The sequence below is a fragment of the Heptranchias perlo genome, chromosome 38 (assembly GCF_035084215.1).
Source record: "Heptranchias perlo isolate sHepPer1 chromosome 38, sHepPer1.hap1, whole genome shotgun sequence".
Lineage (NCBI taxonomy): Eukaryota > Metazoa > Chordata > Chondrichthyes > Hexanchiformes > Hexanchidae > Heptranchias > Heptranchias perlo.
Window position 1 is genome coordinate 8,740,296 of NC_090362.1, and position 26,320 is coordinate 8,766,615.

A 26,320-nucleotide genomic window follows, 5' to 3' on the forward strand; every position below is an offset into this window, starting at 1 on the left:
TTTTTTCCTTTCAAGTATTTATCCAGTTCCCTTTTGAAGACCATGATTGAATCTACATCTACCACACCCTCGGGCAGTACATTCCAGATCCTAACCATTTGCTGTGTAAAAAAGTTTTTCCTCATGTCACCTTTGGTTCTTTTGCCAACCACCTTAAATCTATGCCCTCTGGTTCTTGACCCTTCCGCTAATGGGAATAGTTTCTCTCTTTCTACTCTGTCTAGATCCTTCATGATTTTGAATACCTCTGTCAAATCTCCTCGCAAACTTCTCTATTCCAAGGAGAACAAGCCCGGCTTCTCCAGTCTATCCATGCAACTAAAATCCCTCATCCCTGGACTCATTCTAGTAAATCTCTTCTGCACCCTCTCTAAGACATCTTTCCTAAAGTGCGGTGCCCAGAACTGGACACAATACTTCAGTTGTGGCTGAACTAGTGTTTTATAAAGGTTCAACATAACTTCCTTACTTTTGTACTCTATGCCTCTATTTATAAAGCTCAGGATTCCATATGTTTTGTAACCGCTTTCTCAACCTGCCCTGTCACCTTCAACAATTTGTGCACATATACCCCCCGATCTCTCTGTTCCTGTACCCCTTTTAGAATTGTGCCCTCTAGCTTATATTGCCTCTTCTCGTTCTTCCTACGGAAATGTATCACTTTGCATTTTTCTGCGTTAAATTTCATCTGCCACGTGTCCACCCAAGCCACCCCTGTCTATATCCTCTTGAAGTCTATCACTATCCTTCTCACTGTTCACTACCCTTCCAAGTTTTGTGTCATCTGCAAATTTTGAAATTGTGCCCAGTACACCCAAGTCCAAATCATTAATATATATCAAGAAAAGAGGTAATGGACTATTGGACATATATTGAAGTTCTTTCATCGTCGCTGAGTCAAAATCCTGGAACTCCTTATCTAACGGTATTGTGGGAGTACCTTCACCACACGGACTGCGGCGGTTCAAGAAGAAGGCTCGCTACCACATTCTCAAGGGCAACTGGGGATGGGCAATGAATGCTGCCCATATCCTGAGAATGAATTTTTAAAAAGTATTTATTGAACAAGTACAAAATACATTTTTAAGTAGAGATGTATTCTACTCCTTTTATTTAATAGGAGAGTATTTATGCAAAATTTTCCCTCAGAAGATTAAGTAATTTGCGTGGAGTCTATGAATGGGTGGACTGTGCATAACTTGTGGAAGGAATGGCTTGATGGGTCAAGTGTGCAGTTTTGGACACCCTATTATAGAAAGAACATTAACGCCATAATGAGTGTACAGTATGAATCCAACAGGATGACGGCAGGGATTGAAAACTATAGTTATGAGGAAAGACTTTAGATACTGGCACTATTTGGTAGCATAGTGGTTATGTTACTGGACTAGTAATCCAGAGGCCTGGACTAAAATCCAGAGTCATGAGTTCAAATCCCGCCATGGCAGCTGGCGAATTTAAATTCAATTAATTAATTAAATTCAATTAATTAAATAAAAATCTGGAATTAAAATACTAGTATCAGTAATGATGGCCATGAAACTACCGGATTGTTGTAAAAACCCATCTGGTTCACTAATGTCCTTCAGGGAAGGAAACCTGCCATCCGTACCCAGTCTGGCCTATATGTGACTCCAGACCCACAGCAATGTGGTTGATTCTTAATTGCCCTCTGAAATGGCCTAGCAAGCCATTCAGTTGTACAATCTCGCTATGAAAAGTCATAATAAGAATAAAACCGGACGGACCACCCGGCATCGGACCACTAGGCACCAGACACGACAACGGCAAAACACCAAGCCCAGTCGACCCTGCAAGGTCCTCCTTACTAACATCTGGGAACTTGTGCCAAAATTGGGAGAGCTGTCCCACAGACGAGTCAAGCAACAGCCTGACATAGCCATACTCACAGAATCATACCTTTCAGCCATTGTCCCAGACTCTTCCATCACCATCCCTCTGGTGGGTATGTCCTGTCCCACCGGCAGGACAGACCCACCAGAGGTGGTGGTACAGTGATATACAGTCAGGAGGGAGTGGCCCTGGGAGTCCTCAACATTGACTCTGGACCCCATGAAATCTCATGGCATCAGGTCAATACATGCAGAGGAAACCTCCTGCTGATTACCACCTACCGTCCTCCCTCAGCTGATGAATCAGTCCTCCTCCATGTTGAGCACCACTTGGAGGAAGCACTGAGGGTAGCAAGGGCACAAAATGTACTCTGGGTGGGGGACTTCAATGTCCATCACCAAGAGTGGCTCGGTAGCACCACTACTGACCGAGCTGGCCGAGTCCTGAAGGACATAGCTGCTAGACTGGGCCTGCGGCAGGTGGTGAGCGAACCAACACGAGGGAAAAACTTACTTGACCTCGTCCTCACCAATCTACCTGTCGCATAATGCATCTGTCCATGACAGTATTGGTAGGAGTGACCACCGCACAGTCCTCGTGGAGATGAAGTCCCGTCTTCGCACTGAGGACACCATCCAACGTGTTGTGTGGCACTACCACCGTGCTAAATGGGATAGATTCAGAACAGATCTAGCAGCTCAAAACTGGGCATCCATGAGGCGCTGTGGGCCATCAGCAGCAGCAGAATTGTATTCCACCACAATCTGTAACCTCATGGCCCGGCATATTCCTCACTCTACCATTACCAACAAGCCAGGGGATCAACCCTGGTTCAATGAGGAGTGCAGAAGAGCATGCAAGGAGCAGCATCAGGCGTACCTAAAAATGAGGTGCCAACCTGGTGAAGCTACAACTCAGGACTACATGCATGCTAAACAGCGGAAGCAACATGCTATAGACAGAGCTAAGCGATTCCACAACCAACGGATCAGATCAAAGCTCTGCAGTCCTGCCACATCCAGTCGTGAATGGTGGTGGACAATTAAACAACTAACGGGAGGAGGAGGCTCTGCAAACATCCCCATCCTCAATGATGGCGGAGTCCAGCACATGAATGCAAAAGACAAGGCTGAAGCTTTTGCAACCATCTTCAGCCAGAAGTGCCGAGTGGATGATCCATCTCGGCCTCCTCCCGATATCCCCACCATCACAGAAGCCAGTCTTCAGCCAATTCGATTCACTCCACGTGATATCAAGAAACGGCTGAGTGCACTGGATACAGCAAAGGCTATGGGCCCCGACAACATCCCAGCTGTAGTGCTGAAGACTTGTGCTCCAGAACTAGCTGCGCCTCTAGCCAAGCTGTTCCAGTACAGCTACAACACTGGCATCTACCCGACAATGTGGAAAATTGCCCAGGTATGTCCTGTCCACAAAAAGCAGGACAAATCCAATCTGGCCAATTACCGCCCCATCAGTCTACTCTCAATCATCAGCAAAGTGATGGAAGGTGTCGTCGACAGTGCTATCAAGCGGCACTTACTCACCAATAACCTGCTCACCGATGCTCAGTTTGGGTTCCGCCAGGACCACTCGGCTCCAGACCTCATTACAGCGTTGGTGCAAACATGGACAAAAGAGCTGAATTCCAGATGTGAGGTGAGAGTGACTGCCCTTGACATCAAGGCAGCATTTGACTGAGTGTGGCACCAAGGAGCCCTAGTAAAATTGAAGTCAATGGGAATCAGGGGGAAAACTCTCCAGTGGCTGGAGTCATACCTAGCACAAAGGAAGATGTTAGTGGTTGTTGGAGGCCAATCATCTCAGCCCCAGGACATTGCTGCAGGAGTTCCTCAGGGCAGTGTCCTAGGCCCAACCATCTTCAGCTGCTTCATCAATGACCTTCCCTCCATCATAAGGTCAGAAATGGGGATGTTCGCTGATGACTGCACAGTGTTCAGTTCCATTCGCAACCCCTCAAATAATGAAGCAGTCCGAGCCCGCATGCAGCAAGACCTGGACAACATCCAGGCTTGGGCTCATAAGTGGCAAGTAACATTTGCGCCAGATAAATGCCAGGCAATGACCATCTCCAACAAAAGAGAGTCTAACCACCTCCCCCTGACATTCAATAGCATTACCATCACCGAATCCCCCACCATCAACATCCTGGGGGTCACCATTGACCAGAAACTTAACTGGACCAGCCATATAAATACTGTGGCTGCAAGAGCAGGTCAGAGGCTGGGTATTCTGCGGCGAGTGACTCACCTCCTGACTCCCCAAAGCCTTTCCACCATCTACAAGGCACAAGTCAGGAGTGTGATGGAATACTCTCCACTTGCTTGGATGGGTGCAGCTCCAACAACACTCAAGAAGCTCGACACCATCCAAAAAAAACCAGCCCATCCACCACACTAAACATTCACTCCCTTCACCACCGGCGCACTGTGGCTGCAGTGTGTACCATCCACAGGATGCACTGCAGCAACTCGCCAAGGCTTCTTCGACAGCACCTCCCAAACCCGCGACCTGTATCACCTGGAAGGACAAGAGCAGCAGGCACATGGGAATAACACCACCTGCACGTTCCCCTCCAAGTCACACACCATCCCGACTTGGAAATATATCGCCGTTCCTTCATTGTCGCTGGGTCAAAATCCTGGAACTCCCTTCCTAACAGCACTGTGGGTGAACCGTCACCACACGGACTGCAGCGGTTCAAGAAGGCGGCTCACCACCACCTTCTCGAGGGCAATTAGGGATGGGCAATAAATGCTGGCCTCGCCAGCGACGCCCACATCCCGTGAACGAATTAAAAAAAAAAAAAATTTCTGCTGGAGCAGAGAAGGCTAAGAGGAGATTTAATAGAGATTTTAAAAATTCTGAAGAGTGAATATAGGAAGACTATTTCTTCTGGTCGGGGAGTTGGTGCCGAGGTGTCATCAATTTAAAATAAGAGAATAAGGAGAAAGGTTATGAGAAATTTCTTCACACAGAGGGTTATATTTTCATTCATGTTTTTTCATTCTCGGGATGTGGGTGTCGCTGGGAAAGCCGGTATTTATTGTCCAACTCTAGTTGCCTTGAGAAGATGGTGGTGGGCCGCCTTTTAAAAAATATTTCAATATATGCTTTATTTCATAAAATTTAAAGATGCCACAATTCCAAGGCGATACAATTCAAACCAATACAACACGGATCATACACAATACGATTCTAATATTACAATTTAAACACAGTACCTATCTTATAATACATGCTGTGCAATACAAGGTGGGATGGCCTTAGTGGCCTTTCCCCATAGAGCCTTTGTGTAGGTCGCACCTCGCTTCAGTGCACCCCGCAGCACGTACTCCTGGAGTGTGCCAGTCGGCAACACACTCCTTCAGCTGGAAGACCAGCAGGTTTCGGGCGGACCAAAGATACTGGTGGGCCACTCTTGGGGCCAGTTATGAGTGAACCATGTTGGTGTGGGACTGGAGTCGTATATGGGTCAGCCAGGGTAAGGACAGCAGGTTTCCTTCCCTAAAGGACATTAGCGAACCAGTTCGGTTTTTATGAGAAACAACTTCACTGTCAAATTTTACTGGTACCAGCTTTTTATTTCCAGATTTAAAAAAATACTGAATTCAAATTCTTAAACTGCCGTGGTGGGAATTTCATTACTAGTCCAGTAACATAACCACTACACTATTGTTGGAGCATGGAATGCTTTGCCACAGGGAGTGGTTGAGGCAGAGACTATTGTATCTTAAGGAAAAATATTTGAAGCAGTGGAAGACACAGGGGTATGAGAAACTACACTGGAGTGTCAGCCTAGATTATGTGCTTATCTCCAGAGTGGGGCTTGAATTTACGACCCTCTGACTCAGAGGCAAGAATGCTACCTACCACTGAGCCACGGCTAACACTTAACTGATACATGTCAGGAATAACAGATTGTGTTAGGTACTCAGTTTGTAATTGCTATTGCTTTACTGGCAGCCATTAAGATAAGAGCTTCTATTAAATTCTGTGTTATTTGCTACTTTCAGGAAATATGCTGTAATTGTGTAAGAATCAGTCAGGCACTCACCTTGAAGCAAAAACAGAAAACACTGGAAACTCAGCAGGCCAGGCAGCATCTGTGGAGAGAACAGAATGTTTCATACAGAAGGTCATAGAGACCTTTCCTATAATCAGTATATACACTCCCCTAAAACTGAGGAGCAGCACTATACTCAGCAAATTTTATACCATTGCTGGGTTGCCAAGAGTACTGGGAACATTTGACCATGCACAGTCAAATATAGACACACCTAAATCAAGTGATTCCACATTGCTCTTTTTGATATATATTAATGACCTGGACTTAGGTATACAGGGTATAATTTCAAAGTTTGCAAATGACATGAAACTCGGAAATGTAGTAAACAATGTGGAGGATAGTAACAGACTTCAGGAGGACATGGACAGACTGGTGAAATGGGCAGATACTTGGCAGATGAAATTTAACACAGAGAAAGTGATAGATTTTGGTACGAAGAATGAGAAGTGGTAATATAAACTAAATGATACAATTTTAAAGGGAGTGCAAGAACAGAACGATCTAGGGTGCATGTACACAAATCTTTGAAGGTGGCAGGACTAGTTGAGAAGGGCTGTTAAAAAAGCATATGGGATCCTTGGCTTTATTAATAGATGATGTGATCCACATCATGGCTACCATCGACACCACAAACTGCCGGCTCACAGTGGAAAGGATATCCAAGAAGATCGCGCATATAGACACAGACATCAAGTTTTTACAGAGCTGCAAGAAAGCAGACAAGATCCCGAAAGGACTACAGATCACGAACCCACTCAAGTCCACATACAACTCGGATTACGCTGAGAGACTCTGCCGTCGTACCTCTCGCACACTCTGCAACCATCTCGTACACCAACTCTACAGCAGATGCCGCAACCTCGAAACTAAGATAGAGTCCATACTCTCAACCTGTACTCAGGACACAGCAGACCAGCTACGAGATACCGCCAAACAGATGAGGCAATGGAACTACGCTGCCTACATGAAAACCAAGAGCAAGAAGCTTGAGAAACTCGGCATCACCACCAGCATCGACCAAGCTTCCCCTGGTACCATGGTTGCAACCACAGGGAAGTCTATCGTCAATTTGTCCGACCACACCCTTCAACCAGACGAAATCGAAGTTCTCAGCCGAGGGCTCAATTTCTGCCCCACTACCAAAATGGACCCCATTAGTCTCGCGGCGGACACATAGGAATTCATCAGGAGAATGAGGCTCCGGGAATCCTTCCACAAACCCCAAGATTTCAGCAGCGAACCCAATGAGACAATCAATGATCCGGAACAGCAGACAGAGGGATCCGCGGTACAGCAACCGAAGAGAAAAGAGTCACACTGGACTCCTCCGGAGGGTCGCTGCCCTCAGCTTGACATGTATGCTCAAGCTGTCAGGAAATGCGTCAATGCCAGATTCATCAGCCGCACTTAGAAGACAGTCCAGAATGTCACCCGAGCTCAACGCAACGCCATCAACGCTCTCAAGACCAACCGCAACATCGTCATCAAACCAGCGGACAAAGGAGGAGCCATCGTCATACAGAACAGAACGGACTATTGCAAAGAAGCATACCGACAACTGGACAACCAGGAACACTACAGACGGTTACCCGCAGATCCAACCAAAGAACACACCCACCAGCTCAACAAACTGATCAAGACCTTCGATCCAGACCTTCAAAGCATCCTACGCGCTCTCATCCCACATACTCCCCGCGTGGGAGACTTCTACTGCCTCCCAAAGATACACAAAGCCAACACACCCGGACGTCCTATCGTATCAGGCAACGGAACCCTGTGTGAGAACCTCTCTGGATACATCGAGGGCATCCTGAAACCCATCGTACAGGGAACCCCCAGCTTCTGTCGCGACACTACAGACTTCCTACAAAAACTCAGTACCCACGAACCAGTTGAACCAGGAACACTTCTCACCACGATGGACTTCTCGGCACTCTACACCAGTATCCCCCACGATGACGGCATCGCTGCGACAGCATCAATACTCAACACCAACAACAGCCAATCTCCAGATGCCATCCGACAACTCATCCGCTTCATCCTGGATCACAATGTCTTCACCTTCGACAACCAGTTCTTTACCCAAACACACGGAACAGCCATGGGGACCAAATTCGCACCCCAATACGCCAACATTTTCATGCACAAGTTCGAGCAGGACTTCTTCACTGCACAGGACCTCCAACCAACACTATACACCAGATACATCGACAACATTTTCTTTCTATGGACCCACGGCGAGGAATCACTAAAGAGACTACACGATAACATCAACAAGTTCCATCCCACCATCAAGCTCACCATGGACTACTCCTCAGAATCATTTTCTTTCTTGGACACACGAATCTCCATCAAAGATGGGCACCTCAGCACCTCACTCTACCGCAAGCCCACGGACAACCTCACGATGCTCAACTTTTCCAGCTTCCACCCTAACCACGTCAAAGAGGCCACCCCCTATGGACAGGCCCTGCGAATACACAGGGTCTGCTCAGATGAGGAGGAACGCGATGGACACCTACAGACGCTGAAAGACGCCCTAGTAAGAACGGGATATGACGCTCGACTCATCGATCGACAGTTCCGACGGGCCACAGCGAAAAATCGCATAGACCTCCTCAGAAGACTAACACGGGACGCAACCAACAGAGTACCCTTCGTCGTCCAGTACTTCCCCGGAGCGGAGAAACTACGCCATGTTCTCCGCAGCCATCAACATGTCATCAATGACGACGAACACCTCGCTATGGCCATCCCCACACCTCCACTACTCGCCTTTAAACAGCCACCCAACCTCAAACAGACCATCGTTCGCAGCAAATTACCCAGCCTTCAGGAGAACAGCGTCCACGACACCACACAACCCTGCCACGGTAACCTCTGCAAGACATGACAGATCATCGACACAGATACCACCATCACACGAGAGGACACCACCCACCAGGTGCATGGTTCATACTCCTGTGACTCGGCCAACGTTGTCTACCTCATACGTTGCAGGAAAGGATGCCCCGGAGCATGGTACATTGGCGAGACCATGCAGACGCTGCGACAACGGATGAACGGACACCGCGCAACAATCGCCAGACAGGAGGGTTCCCTCCCAGTCGGGGAACACTTCAGCAGTCAAGGACATTCAGCCACCGACCTTCGGGTAAGCATACTCCAAGGCGGCCTTCGAGACACACGACAACGCAAAATCATCGAGCAGAAATTGATAGCCAAGTTCCGCACCCATGAGGATGGCCTCAACCGGAACCTTGGGTTCATGTCACGCTACACGTAACCCCACCAGCGAACAAATGTTATCTGTTTTTAATATAACGGGTCATTTGCTGTCTTTCTCTTCCTTCCGGATGTTTCTATGTTTCTGCCTCTCTCTGTTTTTTTTGGTTGTTTGTATATTCGGTGGCCTTGTAGGTAACACCTCTCTGTCTGCACACTGTGATTGCCTTGGCAACGGGCAGTTGGAAAGACTATCTGTAATCACCAGGTACTGTTCTGTGATTTATAGATGCGAAGGGTTTGAGGATTTCATTTCCACATTCACCTGAGGAAGGAGGAAGCCTCCGAAAGCTTGTGAATTTCAAATAAAATTGTTGGACTATAACTTGGTGTTGTAAAATTGTTTACAATTTATTAATAGAGGCATAGAGTACAAAAGCAAGGAAGTTATGCTAAACCTTTATAAAACACAGGCTAGGCCTCCGCTGGAGTATTGTGTTCAATTCTGGGCACCACACTTTAGGAATGATGTCAAGGCCTTAGAGAGCGTGCAGAAGAGATTTATTAGAATGGTACCAGGGATAAGAGACTTCAGTTATGTGGAGAGACTGGAGAAACTGGGGTTGTTCTTCTTAGAACAGAGAAGGTTAAGAGGAGATTTGATAGAGGTGATCAAAATCATGAATGGTTTGATAGAGTAAATAAGGATAAACTGTTTCCAATGGTAGAAGGGTTGGTAACCAGAGGACTCAGATTTAAGGTGATCAGCAAATGAACCAGAGGCGACATGAGAAAACATTTTTTTATGCAGAGAGTTGCTATGGTCTGGAATGCACTGCCTGAAAGGGTGGTGGAAATAGATTCAATAGTAACTTTCAAAAAGGAATTGGATAAATACTTGAAGGGAAAAGATTTACAGGGCTATAGGGAAAGAGTAGGGGAATGGGACTGATTGGATAGCTCTTTCAAAGAACCAGCACAGGCACGATGGGCCAAATGGCCTCCTTCTGTGTTGTACCTACTATGATACTATGATTTGCATGAATATCCAAGAGATACCTGTATGCCAATCATCCTGACTAAATCAATGAATCCTTCACTTCGGACCAATTGTCCTTGACTTATGCTTGAGAGATGTCGGATCACAGGGATGTCTCTTGTGCAACAACGGACACAGAATCATAGAATTATCCAGCACAGAAGGAGGCCATTCGGACTATTGTGCCTATGCTTGCTCTTTGAAAGAGCTATCAATTAGTCCCACTCCCCTGCTCTTTCTCCAAAGCCCTGCAAATTTTTCCTTTTTAAGTAAAGATCCAATGCCCTTTTGAAAGTTACATAATGACTGATGACTCCTCCTCTTAATCCCGAGGAGTCTTCTAAGCACAAATATAACAAAGTGTATTAACTAGAATGTAACAAGGTGAAGATATACTTCCAATGTCTAGACAAGCCTAATCCTGCTTTGTTCTTATGTGAGGTTTGATGCATTGGCAATTGTGAGTTGCTGCCAGCAGGGAAATGTTTCTCTGGGCAGTAAATCAACTTGTTCACCCTCTTGCGGAGTTACCTATACTACATGTTCTGTAGTACAATGTGGCCATTAAATGTGACATTACTGTAGGTGTCTCAGAGAAGATACTGCATGGCTTAGTCAGAGAGGACAAGGAGCCAGAACAGTCACCGGTGGTAGAAGCTAGGGGTTTGTTAAAGTCAGCGAATGAAAACCAATTTGATCCTGGATTACTTCTCCCCAACATACATGACAATTAATGCCAATGCCCATGTACCATTAAAGCTCTTTGGCACAGGACAATCATAATATATAAAGGTACCATTCCAACCTTGGTGATAACCAATAGACATAATAAAATGGTCTATGACTACTGCATGACCTTGTTGATATTGTGAGCTTATTAAGTGGGGCAGATCCTCCTCATACTATTTGGTAGTGTAAGCATCAGTAATGCACTGTAAGTCTCTGCTTTCTTCTGCATATTAATTTTAGAGATTGGTGTGTGTTGGATTTGCCATTACATTTCTATAATATGTATACAATGTATCCGCTAAGTTGATTATACGTTTGTCAGAAGAGTCTTAAAATACACAGCAAGCTCCCACAAACAGCAATGTGATAATGACCAGATAATCTGTTCTAGTGGTGTTGGTTGAAAGATAAATATTGGCTAGGACTTCACTGCTGCCCTTCAAAATAGTGCCATGAGATTTTTTACATCTGTCTGAGACGGCAGACGGGGCTTCGGTTTAATGTCTCATCCGAAAAACGGCACCTCTGACAATGCAGCACTGCCTCAGTACTGCACTGGAGTGTCAGCCTGGATTATGTGCTCAAGTCTCTACTAGCTAGCTATTCAGTTTGTAGTTTGTGTTGGCAACATTATACCCACCGCTGCCTCTGGGCTGTACAGTAAACAGTACCTTACACATGCAGCGCAGTTATTTTCCACTGTCTGAATTTACACATTAAACAAAATAAACCAAGACTTCCAGAAATAGCAAACACGGCCAATGGGTGTGCAGTCCGATGGGGACTCCGAGCCGCCACCACTCTCTAAGGTATAAAAAAAATAAATGATCCTATCAAAACAAATATGTTTTTTAAAATTAAATAAAAATGCTAAATAATCACAATGATATATAATGAAAAGCCTAACTCTCAGGGCCTGTGGGAATTTGTATTTATTTCATTTAATGGTCCCACTTGCATCAAGTTGATGTTTTATTGACTTTGCTGTCAAATAATATCTCGATAGTTGTCCGCAAACCTTGAAATATTGATTAATTCTGGCATTTTCTTAAATTTCATACACGCAAGAATCCTGAAAATGTCTGCCTCAGAGTCTAGCAGTTAGTTTAGTGACTGGTTTCCATGACACATTAACACTACGTAATGTAAACAGAATGGGTAATTTTTTAACAAATGATAAGCATTGCTTTGTTAACTGATTTTCAGAGGCTGGTGACAAGTGCCAATGAATTCCAAGACCTTGACTGAATATTGAAGAATCTGCCCTCTGCTGTCACAGAGCATAATTCTGCAGACTGTAGAACTAGGCAATGGCCAAATTTCTCAATGTGCAACTTCTTCATATAAATAAATTCAAACACCCCACTCACTGCTGTGGGGCTCGTGACCCAACATTCCTTCTATCACAGTGAGTCATATTGAATGAGGCCCTCTGCTGGCAATCTTTAGAACTTTGTCCGTGCCAATTTGTAGTGTGGCTATTTACTACATGCCAGAGACATACCACATTGGGTACGGTAGCACAGTGGTTATATTACTGGACTAGCGATTCAGAGGCCTGCATTAATAATCCAAAGAAAGTAAGTTCAAATCCCACCATGACAGTCTGAGAATTTGAATTCTGGAAATAAAAAGCTGGTATCAGTAAAAGTGACCATGAAGCTGTCGGTCAGATGGTTCAGTGATTCCCTTTAGGGAAGGAAACTTGCCGTCCTTACCCGGTCTGACCTATACGTGACTGCAGACCCACATGTAGGAACAGGAGTAGGCCATTCAGCCCCTCGAGCCCGTTCTGCTGTTCAATTAGATCATGGCTGATCTCTATCCTAATTCCATTTACCCACCTTGCGGTTCCGTAACCCTTAATACCCTTGACTAACAAAAGTCTATCAATCTCAGTTTTGAATTTTTTAAGTAACCCCCAGCCTCAGCAGCTTTTTGGGGAGAGAGTTCCAGATTTCCACTACCCTTTGCGTGAAGAACTGCTTCCTGACATCACCCCTGAACCGCCAAGCTCTAATTTTAAGGTTATGCCCCCTTGTTCTGGACTCTCCGACCAGAGGAAATAGTTTCTCTCTACCCTATCAAATCTTTTAATCATCTTAAACACTTCAATTAGATCACCCATTAATCTTCTATATTCAAGGGAATACACGCATAGTCTATGCAACGTGTTCTCATAATTTAGCCCCGGTATCATTCTGGTGAATCTGTGCTGCACCCCCTCCAAGACTAATACATCCTTCTTGAGGTGCGGTGCCCAGAACTGAATGCAGTACTCCAGATGGGGTCTAACGAGAGCTCTGTACACCTGTAACATAACTTCCACCCCTTTGTACCTGTCCACTAGCTTTTATTAATTTCTATACTTGGCCCCCTAAATCTTTTTGCTCATCCACAGTTCCCAGCTTCTTGTCATTTAGAAAATACTCTGATCTATCTTTCTTAGGTCCAAAGTGGATGACCTCACACTTTACCACATTGAACTCCATTTACCACAGTTTTGCCTACTCATTTAATTTATCAATGTCCCGTTGAAGCTTTTTGCTCCCATCTACACTATTTACTGTGCCACCTAACTTAGTGTCATCAGCAAACTATTCCTTCATCCAAGTCATTTATAAATATAGTGAAAAGCTGTGGGCCCAAGAGAGATCACTAGTCATACAGCAATGTTGTTGTCTCTTAACTGCCCCCTGAAGTGGCCTAGCAAGTCACTCAATTGTACAAGCGCAATAAATGCTGGCCTTGCTAGCGCCACCCACATCCTGAAAGTGAATTAAAAAAACGCGTAATGAGTTGAACATTTGGGGCAGTTGCAGGTGTTGGGGAGACGGGGACATCATTTATATCCAATAAAACAAATCTGGGTGGGAGAAATAAATTCTCTTCATCTCTCCCCCAACTCATGTGCCTATGCCACATGCCATGTGCCGCCAGTTTTCAGAGGGCTTTTATTCCAGTGGCATCTTTTTGTAAGGGCAGTCAATCAATACGTAGATGGATCCAACTGCATTACATAGGTGCTAACACAAATCGAAGACAATAAATTTTAAGCGGCCATAGTTAACAACCTTCATGCTTCTGAAAGTACTCTGAATATCATGGGCCAACAAAATAAAACAAATTGAACCGGAGGCTAACAGCCCAATGACCTGGCACAATGGTGCTGTGACATATTGCATCATGGAGCTTCCACATGCAGTGAGTTCCCAATCTCGCCCAGGCTGCCAGAAGAAGTCAGGGTCTGGTGCTTTCCTAAAGGAGGGCGGGAAAATTAAATCATGTACCTACTGAGAATAATTCAGATATTTCCTTCTTTTCATGTAGTTGAGCAATGGATCATGATATCTGGCATGGAATGGAACCTAATAAGGTCAGAAAAGTAACTGAAATATGGGGCACTAAAATTAAAAATGATCCAGAGGTTTAATGTTGAGGTTAAATGGTTACTAATAGAGCTGCTATGAACAGTGAGAAGCTCAATGTCACCCCTAGAAGGTACGAGCCCATGGAATCCAGGGTGCCTTGGCACTTTGGATACAAAACTGGCTTAGTGGCAGAAGGCAGAGGGTGATGGTCGAAGGTTATTTTTGTGACTGGAAGCCTGTGGCCAGTGGGGTACCACAGGGATCGGTGCTGGGTCCCTTGCTGTTTGTGGTCTACATTAATGACTTGGATATGAATGTAAAAGGTATGATCAGTAAGTTCGCTGATGATACAAAAATTGGTAGGGTGGTAAATAGCGAGGAGGATAGCCTCAGTCTGCAGGACGATATAGATGGGTTGGTCAGATGGGCGGAACAGTGGCAAATGGAATTTAACCCGGAAAAGTGCGAGGTGATGCACTTTGGAGGGACTAACAAGGCAAGGGAATACACAATGAATGGGAGGACCCTAGGCAAGACAGAGGGTCAGAGGGATCTTGGTGTGCAAGTTCACAGATCCCTGAAGGCGGCGGAACAGGTAGATAAGGTGGTAAAGAAGGCATATGGGATACTTGCCTTTATTAGCCGAGGCATAGAATATAAGAGCAAGGAGGTTATGATGGAGCTGTATAAAACACTGGTTAGGCCACAGCTGGAGTACTGTGTGCAGTTCTGGTCGCCACACTACAGGAAGGATGTGATCGCTTTGGAGAGGGTGCAGAGGAGATTCACCAGGATGTTACCAGGGCTGGAGCGCTTCAGCTATGAAGAGAGACTGGGAAGATTGGGTTTGTTTTCCTTGGAGCAGAGGAGGCTGAGGGGGGACATGATTGAGGTGTACAAAATTATGAGGGGCACAGATAGGATGGATACTAAGGAGCTTTTTCCCTTCGTTGAGGGTTCTATAACAAGGGGACATAGATTCAAGGTAAAAGGCGGGAGGTTTAGAGGGGATTTGAGAAAGAACTTTTTCACCCAGAGGGTGGTTGGAGTCTGGAACTCACTGCCTGAAAGGGTTGTGGAGGCAGGAACCCTCACAACATTCAAGAAGCATTTGGATGAGCACTTGAAATGCCATAGCATACAAGGCTACGGACCAAATGCTGGAATATGGGATTAGAGTAGACAGGGCTTGATGGCCGGCGCGGACACGATGGGCCGAAGGGCCTCTATCCGTGCTGTATAACTCTATGACTCTATGACTTAGCAGTCCTGCAACTACTTGTCCAATGCTTATATTAAGAAAGACTTGTATTTATACAGCGCCTTAGCAGATCTCTCAGAAACCTCTCAAAGTGCTTCACAGGCAATGAATTACTTTGACACGGAGTGACTTTTTGTGTAGGTAAACGTCGCAGCCAATTGGCACACAGCAGATCTCACAAACAGCAATTGGATAAATGGCCAGTTAATCTGTTTTATTGGCATTTCTTGAGGGTGGAATATAAAAAATACATTCTTGTGGTATTATAGCTTCTGAATTTAAAGGGGTGTTGCTGCCTGATAATGTGACTTATGGGATTCCTTAGTATGTATCGTATTGTGAGCAATACTGTTACTGGTGACAATACTATTATTGGTTGCAATACTGTTACTGGCTGCTATACTGTTACTGGTTGCAATACTGTTACTTGTGGCTGTACTGTTACTGGTTGCAATACTGTTACTGTTTCCAATACTGTTACTTGTGGCTATACTTATACTGGTTGCTCTACTGTTTCACGTTGCTTTACTATTACTGGTTGCAGTATTGTTACTGGTTGCAATACTGTTACTGTTTCCAATACTGTTACTTGTGGCTATACTGTTACTGGTTGCTATAATGTTACACATTGCTGTATTATTACTGGTTGCAGTACTGTTACTGGTTGCAATACCGTTACTTGTGGTTGTATTATTACTGGTTGCAGTACTGTTACTGGTTGCAATACCGTTACTTGTGGTTGTACTATTACTGGTTACAATACTGTTACTGGTTGCTGTACTGTTACTGGTTGCAAGCCTGATACTGGTTGCAATACTGATCCAGTTCACAATAATTGGAACTTTGCACTGTTTTGAGAGTATCTGCAGGATTGGAACTGGCCATAGAAAGATTTAATGGCTTTCTGAGCTTGTTAAAAGAGAATGCAGATTTGTGTTAAGGGTAAGGACTGAAGGAATTATTACTGATCAGTAATTGTAGCAATGGCACTTCAGTGTTGATTTATGAAATCTTTCAGTGTCACTGTTTTAAGCATTTGCTCAAGCTCTATATCTGAACACGATTTGAGTACTATCATTACCACATTATCACTGTCATTATGGGGGCAGCACTGTCATTACTTTTCATGCATAATGTCAGAATACTTTTCTGCTGAAGGCAACCAGTTTAGCAAAGGGAATCCTGTAAAGCATTTCATTAAGCACGACAGATTGCCTGTGTCTTTATTTCTTTCTGTTTGTGTGACTTCTATTTCAGTGTCAATTTTGTACTAACCTGTTTGCTTCTGTGCATTTTTGTCATGCTGACCATAATACTATCAATGGGACCCTTAAAAGAGGAATATTAACATATGTCGCAATCTACTGCCAAGAGACAAACAAGAAACCATACCTTCTCTTCCTGTCATGGAGCTGTCCTTAAGGTCGCTCTGGAGTCATCAGGTGGCTGTTGGATGCCGTGATGGGATTGTATGGAAGGATGGGCTAGATGGGCTGAATGCCCCTCTCATCTGAACCCAGGTTATGGTAAAATATGATACTAGGGTTCAGAGGACTTTTATAGTCTTTATTATTGAGGTTTCTGACCTTATCCAAAACTTTTGATCATGTGACACTTTTCTAGCACACACTTGGAGCTAACTACAAAAGAAACTTACTACAGAAGGTGCTTCTAGGATTAATGAAAGGAGTCGCACAACACCAGGTTATAGTCCAACAGCTTTATTTGAAATCACAAGCTTTCGGAGCTTTGCTCCTTCGTCAGGTGAAGCTCCGAAAGCTTGTGATTTCAAATAAAGCTGTTGGACTATAACCTGGTGTTGTCCAACTCCTTACATTTGTCCACCCCAGTCCATCACTGGCATCTCCACATCATAGGATTAATGAGGGAGCCATAAGCAATACAGCGTGTATTATTGGAGAATGTACACAGTGAAACTGTGATATCTGTACATGTATCACACAGATGCCATTCTCAACTTGTACAGGACACCATTTGCGCAGGACAAGTGTGACATTTATATAGCTCGTGCATCCATCCGAAATGATAGAAAAATCAACAGCAGTTTGTCATGCTCCCAAATATTGACCTCCACTTCCTGTGCTAAATATATAACTCTTTCAGATTGCAACTTAAGGGATTGATACTCAATTATTTCTTATCTAACACAAAGAAATAAAAGGGTAGCAGGTATTTCTTTTGTGGGATTTTTCCTAAATCAAGTGTTAGTGTCTTTAATGGAGGAATTTTTTGTGTAAGGCAGACAATTCGACCTCAGGAGGTCCCAAAGTGCTTTACAGCCAATGAAGTACTTTTGAAATGTAGTCACTGTTGTAATGTAGAAAACGCAGCAGCCAATTTTATGCATAGAATTTCTCACAAAGAGCTATGTGATAATGACCAGATAATCTGTTTTTTAGTGATGTTGGTTGAGGGATAAACATTGGCCAGGACATCTGGGAGAATTCACCTGCACTTCTTCAAAATAGCGTCATGACCTTTTACCTCCACCCGAGAGGGCAGATGGGGCCTCGGTTTAACGTCGCATCCGTAAGACGGCACCTCTGACAGTGCAGCACTCCCTCAGTACTGCAATGGAGTGTCAGCCTAGATTTTGTGCTCAAGTCTCTGGAGTGGGGCTTGAACCCATAACCTTCTAACACAGAGGCAAGTGTGCTACCCATTGACACTAAAGTGATTTTGCAGTTTCCTCTAAGCTGGGCTGTTTTACCCATTCATGAAGTTCAACAAATTGATCAAAGTGGAGCTATAACTGTCATAAGCAGTAAATAAGTCTTCTGATGCTGAAATTAATCGGTCACCCATCCAGATGTGAGGATAAGAAGCTTTGGAGCCAAGCCCAGGAAACATCCAAGATAAAAGCCTCTTTCACTAATATTGAGGTGTCAAACATTGCCAGAAGGGCAGCAGTATTTGGCTCCAGTTTACACCTGTCCAAACCACCTGGAGGTATACCCCCAACAGGGCCATACCAGGACCAGTTCCTGGATATTCCACTGGTCATGGAAGCCCAATTAGAACAATCACTGTTGGTGTTTGGCCAACAGCCCTGTCATCTGAAGATCCACTGTAGAAATTCGATATTATGAGTTTCACTTTAGCCACAAGTCTGCTCTGAGGAACCTTATATTTGAGAGCAGATATTAAGTATAACTGATTTGCCCTGGGTATTCTGATGCAATTGTGAGAGTGCAAGTAACGCATTGAAATAAGAATTATTTAAATTTAGAGGGTCACCAAGGTATGAATATTTGATGACAGCATTTCCTTAGGGCAAGAACTAAACATACAATTGGAAAATTCAGTGAAGACATAATCTAAAGAGTTGTTGACATTCATTCACTTGTCACCCTACAAGACTCAAAGTGAAATTGATTAAACTGATAACATTACATTGCACTCAGCAAGGTAATTGGTATCCTTTGAATCTGTTTAAAGTAACACTTCCAACTATTTCAACACTCAAAGCATTCAGTTTTTAAGTCTAGTAGATTAATTTTATTTAATTCCTTTCATAGCTCGATATATGTCCAGCTCCCATTTGTAAAGGCTAACACAGCGTTAACTAGACTTGAAAATATTCCCTGTATGAATGAAGTGAATGAAGTGCCCATGTGGCATGGAATTTACAAGAATGGCCTATTGGTGTACATTAGGCACTGGTTTTGAACAAATCCAATTTCAGTTTCTAAATAGGATCCATTTCACCTCTCTGAGCCTTTATAGGAATAGGCTTAAGATAGAGGAATGAGTATGGGGTGCAGAAAGACATACTATGCACTTGTTGATATATTCTGGGATTGTCGGTGTGTCTCCTTCCTTTAGCGAGGTTACTGAATTTCTCAAATCCCTCATGGCCATTTGCATTCTTTTCATTCACTTTAGAGTTATTACCATTGACCATCCTCTAATATAAAAATTCATTTATTTAGCATTCCTAACTACCCCGATGAACTGGAACAGTCAAAGACCTCATGGGGAGATGGTACAGAAAACTGATATCTACAAACGCCTTTCCTCACACCTTTTAATGAAACGATAACAATCTGGCAGCTGAAGAGAGACCACTAATACAACTGAAAGTACCATATACTCCCCTGTCTAACTGGTACCCAATGCTTCACTCCAAGAACCAGAGAAGCGGAGTATACATTTACTTCCCTCTATCCCCCTACTTGCTCCTGACTTACAGCATAATTTTCCTTTGAACTCACTTAACTATATGGTAGAAATAAAAATGATGATTGTTAGGCAGGGGTATTAAGGGTTATCGAACCAAGGCAGGTAGATGGAGTTAAGTTACAAATCAGCCATGATCTAATTGAATGACGGAGCAGGCTCGAGGGGCTGAATGGCCTACTCCTGTTCCTATATTCCTATGATCATTTGATGTTGAGCAAATATTGCTGTGGTTCTCATGTAACTATTAATTCTGGAATTATAGCGACACAGAGATATGAGCGCTTTCCTCTAGTTGTCATAAAACCCTCTAATAAAAAGTAAAAAGCTTATATTCCCATTAATTGCCATGAATGGTATTTGTATCTGCTTTGAATATTGCACATATTTAGTTTAATACTGAAGATTGACTCCCCTCAACGATAGGCCTTACAAGAAGTGAAATTTATAACCAAACGAAAACCAGACTAAACACAAAACAGACTGTAAAGATATTAGAGCCTCTCTGTTTGTTGAGCGATGCGATGAAGATGTTCTTTTTTTAAAATCCAATTGAGTGAACTTCACTCCAAGTGATTAAGACTTGACAGGCCCTGCCCTGTGTGTTTAGAAATCAGCTAATGATTGCTTTAAGATGACATCATTTGTCCACAAGGGTTACTTAGACTCTGCAAATTTGTATGAATGTCACAACAGTTTGACAGATCATTATTTCTCTTGCTTGAAACAAAGCAACACGTCAAGTGATATCTTGCTCTCCTTCCTTCTACAAGTTATGCTATCACAATCTATTCATCCAACGCTGTTGCACAGAGTCCTGACGATTCATTATTTTGCATTTGCAACTCATCAATCATGTGTTGGTATCTATTTTTTCCCACTGTTGCAAATGTGAATGTCCATGTTTTCTACAGGCCTATAATGTGAATTCCCCTCTCTCCTCCAAAAGGCTGTGGGTGCTGGGACAATTGCAGCTTTCAAGACTGAGATAGATAGATTTCTGTTAGGTAAGAGTATCAAGGGATATGGAGCAAAGGCAGGAAACTGGAGTTGAGGTGCAGATCAGCCATGATCTAATTGAATGATGGAGCAGCCTCAAGGGGCTGAATGGCCCACTCCTGTTCCTAATGTTCCTATGTTCCGTATAGATTTTCTCAATTTAAGATCCAATGAAGTGGAAACAATGTTGACGTTCTTCATGAATTATGGCCAACACTACAACATTGATTATGGTGACTTCTATACATTATGGCCCCTCTTCTAATGGAGAGACCATATACATATGCAGAACCCAATGTTTAACACACACCCTCCTAGCAACATGCTAATAAAACTATATTGTTCATAGCCCCTCATTCATGTAGAACTCCTTGTTTAAAAGTTATTTATACCATGTCTTTCGATATAGTTCACATTGCTATGGCTTCCTTTCTTTCAGGTCACTACCAATAGACTTTTTAAAATGATATTATACAGTTTACCTTATGTTTTTTCTATGTTTCTCTGCATATATCACGTAATGAACTTTAAATTGATTGTTTAATTTAACTAAAGATCAGATGGTGTCTTTCGATCAAAAGATCAAATGGGTCTATTTTCATCATTGAATTAACAGCCGTGTCCCTCTGATGTGAAAGAAATGCTTTTGTTCCTTTGCATAGATTTGTATGCGTGGCACAGACATGTAAATAGCCTTATACATATATCATTGGTTTCTACATTATGAATTGTAAATATGCTTCTACGGTGCATATATGAAAAACCTTACTTCAAAGGAAGCCAACAAAAGTTCTGGTTTAATACTTTGGGGTTAAAAGCTAGAATGTATCACAACCCTGGGGATCTTCCAAATCCTGGTACCTAATCAGAGTTAAAAAAAGAAAGAACTTGCATTTATATAGTGCCTTTCACGACCTCAGGATGTTTCAAAGTGCTTTACAGCTAATTAGGTACTTTAGGTAGTCACTGTTGTAATGTAGTAAACGTGGCAGCCAATTTGTGCACAGCAAGCTCCCACAAACAACAATGTGATCATGACCAGAGAATCTGTTTTAGTGATGTTGGTTGAGGGATAAATATTGGCCAGGACACCAGGCAGAACTCCCCTGTTCTTCTTCAAAATAGTGCCATAGGATCTTTGACATCCACCTGAAGGGGCAGACGGGGCCTTGGTTTAACGTCTCATCCGAAAGACGGCACCTCCGACAGTACAACACTTAGGCGTCAGCCTAGATTTTGTGCTCAAGTCTCTGCAGTGAACCCACAACCTTCTGACGCAGAGGCGAGTGCTACCACTGAGCCGTGGAGTAAAGCCTCCGTTCCTTTCTGTGCGGGAAATGATCTATTACGATGCAGTTTGATACATTGCAATATGCCGATGTAGAAAGTTTTGCAAGACAATAAAACCGAGGCTATATTTTCCTCTTTCTGCTAATTTTAGCAAAAAAGTAGACACGAGTAATAAAGCATGTAATGTTGATACAAAACACTAACGGACTATTCACATGATTGGTGCTGATCTGAGGAATACTATAAAAAATTGATTAACAAACATTAACAAAAAGTAGGTGTAAAGTCCTTTATATTTTACTCCTTAAGACATCGTTAAGGTTAATGATGAACTTGTGCAGAATTCCACAGCTGAATGGTCATTGAAATGTGCAGATTTTATTCCAGATCAGACCCTCATTACTGAGCCCCTTAACTGGGCAGCAGTTTTAAATCCAAAAGCCAGCAGTTGCCAGTACTTGCTCAATTTGCATGTGTTAGTTTGAGAATGAGCTGCTCCATCTGTGACCTCCTCACACGCTGAGTTGGTGCTAAAATCACATCAGAAGCCACTGCATAAATTTGTAAAAATCTTTTATCCATGAAATGAGACCTCAAAGTCTAATAAAGTGAGACCTTAAGATTGAAAATGAGTCATGAACTATGTGAAATTATAACTTTATAAAGAGCGTAATAGGACTCATGAGCACATTAACTCAGTTAGTTTCGAGCTTATAATTCTTGATTTACTCTCAGCACGATGTGTAGTCAAAAACAAAATCAAGAATTTTGGGTTCATTCTGTACTTCCCAAAAAGGCCAAATAAAAATTTATATTCTTATAGTCACCATTATAGAAATACATTAAAGTCATGAGATCATACAGGGTAGATTCATCAGGATAATGCCAGGGAGAAGAAACTATAGTTATGAGGAGATACTTGATATATTGAGACTATTTCCACTGGAGCAGAAAAGGCTAAGAGGACATTTATTGGAAGTTTTAAAAAAAAGTATAACGGGTATTGACAGAGTGAATAAGGAAAGACTATTTCCTAAAGTTGGGGAACCAGTGATGAGCAGTCATCGATTTAAAAGATCATTAAGAGACTGAGGAGAAAGGTTGGAATATGGAATGCTTTGCCACAGGGAGTGGTTGAGGCAGAAACCATTGCATCTTTAAAGGGAAAATTGGATATATTTTTGAAGCAGTGGAAGATGCAGACTGTGGGGAGAGGCAATTAGGGATGGGCAATAAATGCTGGCCTTGCCAGCGATGCCCACATCCCATGAACGAATAAAAAAAAAAGTTTTGGATTGCCCTTGCAAAGAGCTAGCACAAAACATGATGGGCTGAATGGCTTCCTTTTGTGCTGTAAATGTCTATGATTCTATTCTAGATTATGACATATCAATTGAACAGAGATGTATTACTGTACTGTTCTTAAATGCTCCCTAGATATGGATTGCTCAGTATCAGCAATAGAAGTGTTTTCCAATGCAGTTTAGTAATATTATTAATAATAACACTCACCAATAAGGAGATGGAGGTGAGTGTCAGGTTTGGAACTTTGAATCAGTTAACTGCTTTCATCCATTTGGGGAAATGTAAGTGTGAGGGATCACATTAGTGGTAATCCTATTACAGCAATTGTATGAATGTAAAGAACAGAACAAACAAAAAAATGATGTACAGGTATAAATGCAAACTGCTTCTGAATAGCACAGTGAGAAGAGCCTACAATGAACAATGAACTTTCAAAAAGGAAGTGGATCTCTACTTAAAAAAGGAAAATTTGCAGGGCTATGGGGAAAGAGCAGGGGAGGGGGACTAATTGTTAGCTCTTTCAGAGAGCTGGCACAGGCACGATGGGCTGAATAGCCTCCTGTGCTGTATGATTCTGTGATTCTAACATGTTTGAAGTAGAGATATTTTACTTTAAATGTTAGAAATTAAAAAAAGATGGTTTGAAAAGGTTGATTAGATGAAAATATGGATCTGGTGACCAGAAACAGCTGCTTGTAATGGTGAGATTTCTGTCTTATTTTGTATATTTTAAATATCTAGGATTAAAATGGAGGCTGTTCCTTTGCTAAGTTCAAATGATAGATCAGAAACACTCCACCTGCAAGAACCAGGCAGCAGGTTGCTCTTGAATTAACAAATAAGAGGTTCCCTTTGATAAGAACAGAATGATTTAAATGTTAATGTTAGTAATGCCTTTCAGGCTGATACATAATTGTGTTAATACAGGCTCCTTGAAATACAGGGTAGGAAATACAACTAATACCAGCCATTACCTAATTGTTTACTAAGGTGTGAAGATTGTTAACATTTCTTTGCTTGATTTCTTCAAAAAAATTGCTTGAACTTCAAAAGGAAAAATATTCCTAAATAGGGACAGCTCATTAGATGTAGAAATATTTTACCTTAAATATTACAATGTTTTAAAAAATGGTTTGAAAGAATAGATTAGAGTTTGGGTCTGATACAAATATTGTGCTGTTGAAATGTTTTTGCCTACATTCTCTTTTGCTTCTGTGAATCATTTTTTTTACTTGTGATTAAATTTGACCAGTAGTTTAACTCGTATAAAGTGGTCAAGTGTAGTGGTCTAGGTGTTGAATTGTAGTGAGTATGCTACTGTTGTCCCCAGTAAGCAATTTACCATAATTGGGCTTCATTGTCAGATCTGGGCTATACCAACCCAGTGAGGTAGAGAATAAAAGATGTGGGTTTGAGATCACAGGAGACGTGACTTGCTTCTAGAAACCGTTGTTAAACCGTCCACATGAGAAAGAGGTGTTGGAGAAAGTCTGAACCATTACAGTTCAGTGGGGTTGATTAGGAAAAAATGGGGGTCCTGTTTAAGTCGGTGTCATCTACTGGGTGAATTAATCACTGAAGAGGACTAAATAATCCCAAGTCTATTTTGTGTGGTTCTGTTCTGTGAATATATTGATTTACGTGCCCAGAATGCATTGCCCAAGTGAACTTTTCCTAGTGGTTTCGTGTTCAGCTATATCCATATTTTTCTCTATTGCAAGGAAATACAAAGATAAAAAAGGTAAAACATTTAGCAGACATCAGCAAGCAATATGTACCAACTTTTAACAGTTTTTGTTACCTTATATCCTGTTGTTGTTACTTTGATTTCATCAGGGAAACAGCATCTTTGAAATGAGAACAGGGTTCAATACCAGCATGCTGCAGCTTCCCTACAAAGATAAGCCTTTATGTTCTAAATTTTGTGATAAGATCACCATTAAAACTAAAACAAAATTGCTTTGTGTGATGAGTGTATTTATGAGGATTAGGAAGTCTGTATTGTTTATCGAGAGGGAGTTATGAACGTTTGCATATGACTCGCTTTACAAAATAGCAGACGTTGGCCTGGAAACACAGTGCCTCATGGGTAAATCAGGATTTCTCAACCTTAAACCATTTAGAAAGAAGAAAGACTTGCATTTTTATAGCGCCTTTCACGACCTCAGAACACAAAGTGCTTTACAGCCAATGAAGTACTTTTGAAGTGTAGTCACTGTTGTCATGTAGGAAACGCGGCAGCCAATTTGTGCACAGTAAGCTCCCACAAATAGCAATGTGATAATGACCAGATAACCTGTTTTAGTGATGGTGGCTGAAGGATAAATATTCGCTGGAAAACCGGGGAGAACATAAGAACATAAGAAATAGGAGCAGGAGTAGGCCAATCGGCCCCTCGAGCCTGCTCCGCCATTCAATAAGATCATGGCTGATCTGATCCTAACCTCAAATCTAAATTCATGTCCAATTTCCTGCCCGCTCCCCGTAACCCCTAATTCCCTTTACTTCTAGGAAACTGTCTATTTCTGTTTTAAATTTATTTAATGATGTAACTTCCACAGCTTCCTGGGGCAGCAAATTCCACAGACCTACTACCCTCTGAGTGAAGAAGTTTCTCCTCATCTCAGTTTTGAAAGAGCAGCCCCTTATTCTAAGATTATGCCCCCTAGTTCTAGTTTCACCCATCCTTGGGAACATCCTTACCGCATCCACCCGATCAAGCCCCTTCACAATCTTATATGTTTCAATAAGATCGTCTCTCATTCTTCTGAACTCCAATGAGTAGAGTCCCAATCTACTCAACCTCTCCTCATATGTCCACCCCCTCATCCCCGGGATTAACCGAGTGAACCTTCTTTGTACTGCCTCGAGAGCAAGTATGTCTTTTCTTAAGTATGGAGACCAAAACTGTATGCAGTATTCCAGGTGCGGTCTCACCAATACCTTATATAACTGCA

The 26,320-nt window shown here is 42.7% G+C and overlaps 1 protein-coding gene across 12 annotated transcripts in view; it reads left to right on the plus strand.

Moving 5' to 3' along the window:
* Positions 1–26,320, plus strand: part of LOC137304714 (uncharacterized) — a 217,036-nt gene that overhangs the window by 34,620 nt on the left and 156,096 nt on the right. The window contains exon 2 of one of the 12 annotated variants that reach the window (XR_010958625.1): positions 5,892–6,524. The exons of 10 other annotated variants lie outside the window; for them this stretch is intronic. Coding sequence is in view for 1 of the 2 variants with exons in the window: in XM_067973394.1 (XP_067829495.1) it covers positions 7,863–8,837 (975 nt within the window). In the remaining variant the exon portion in view is untranslated. One more of the 12 variants, XM_067973394.1, reaches the window with a different exon arrangement.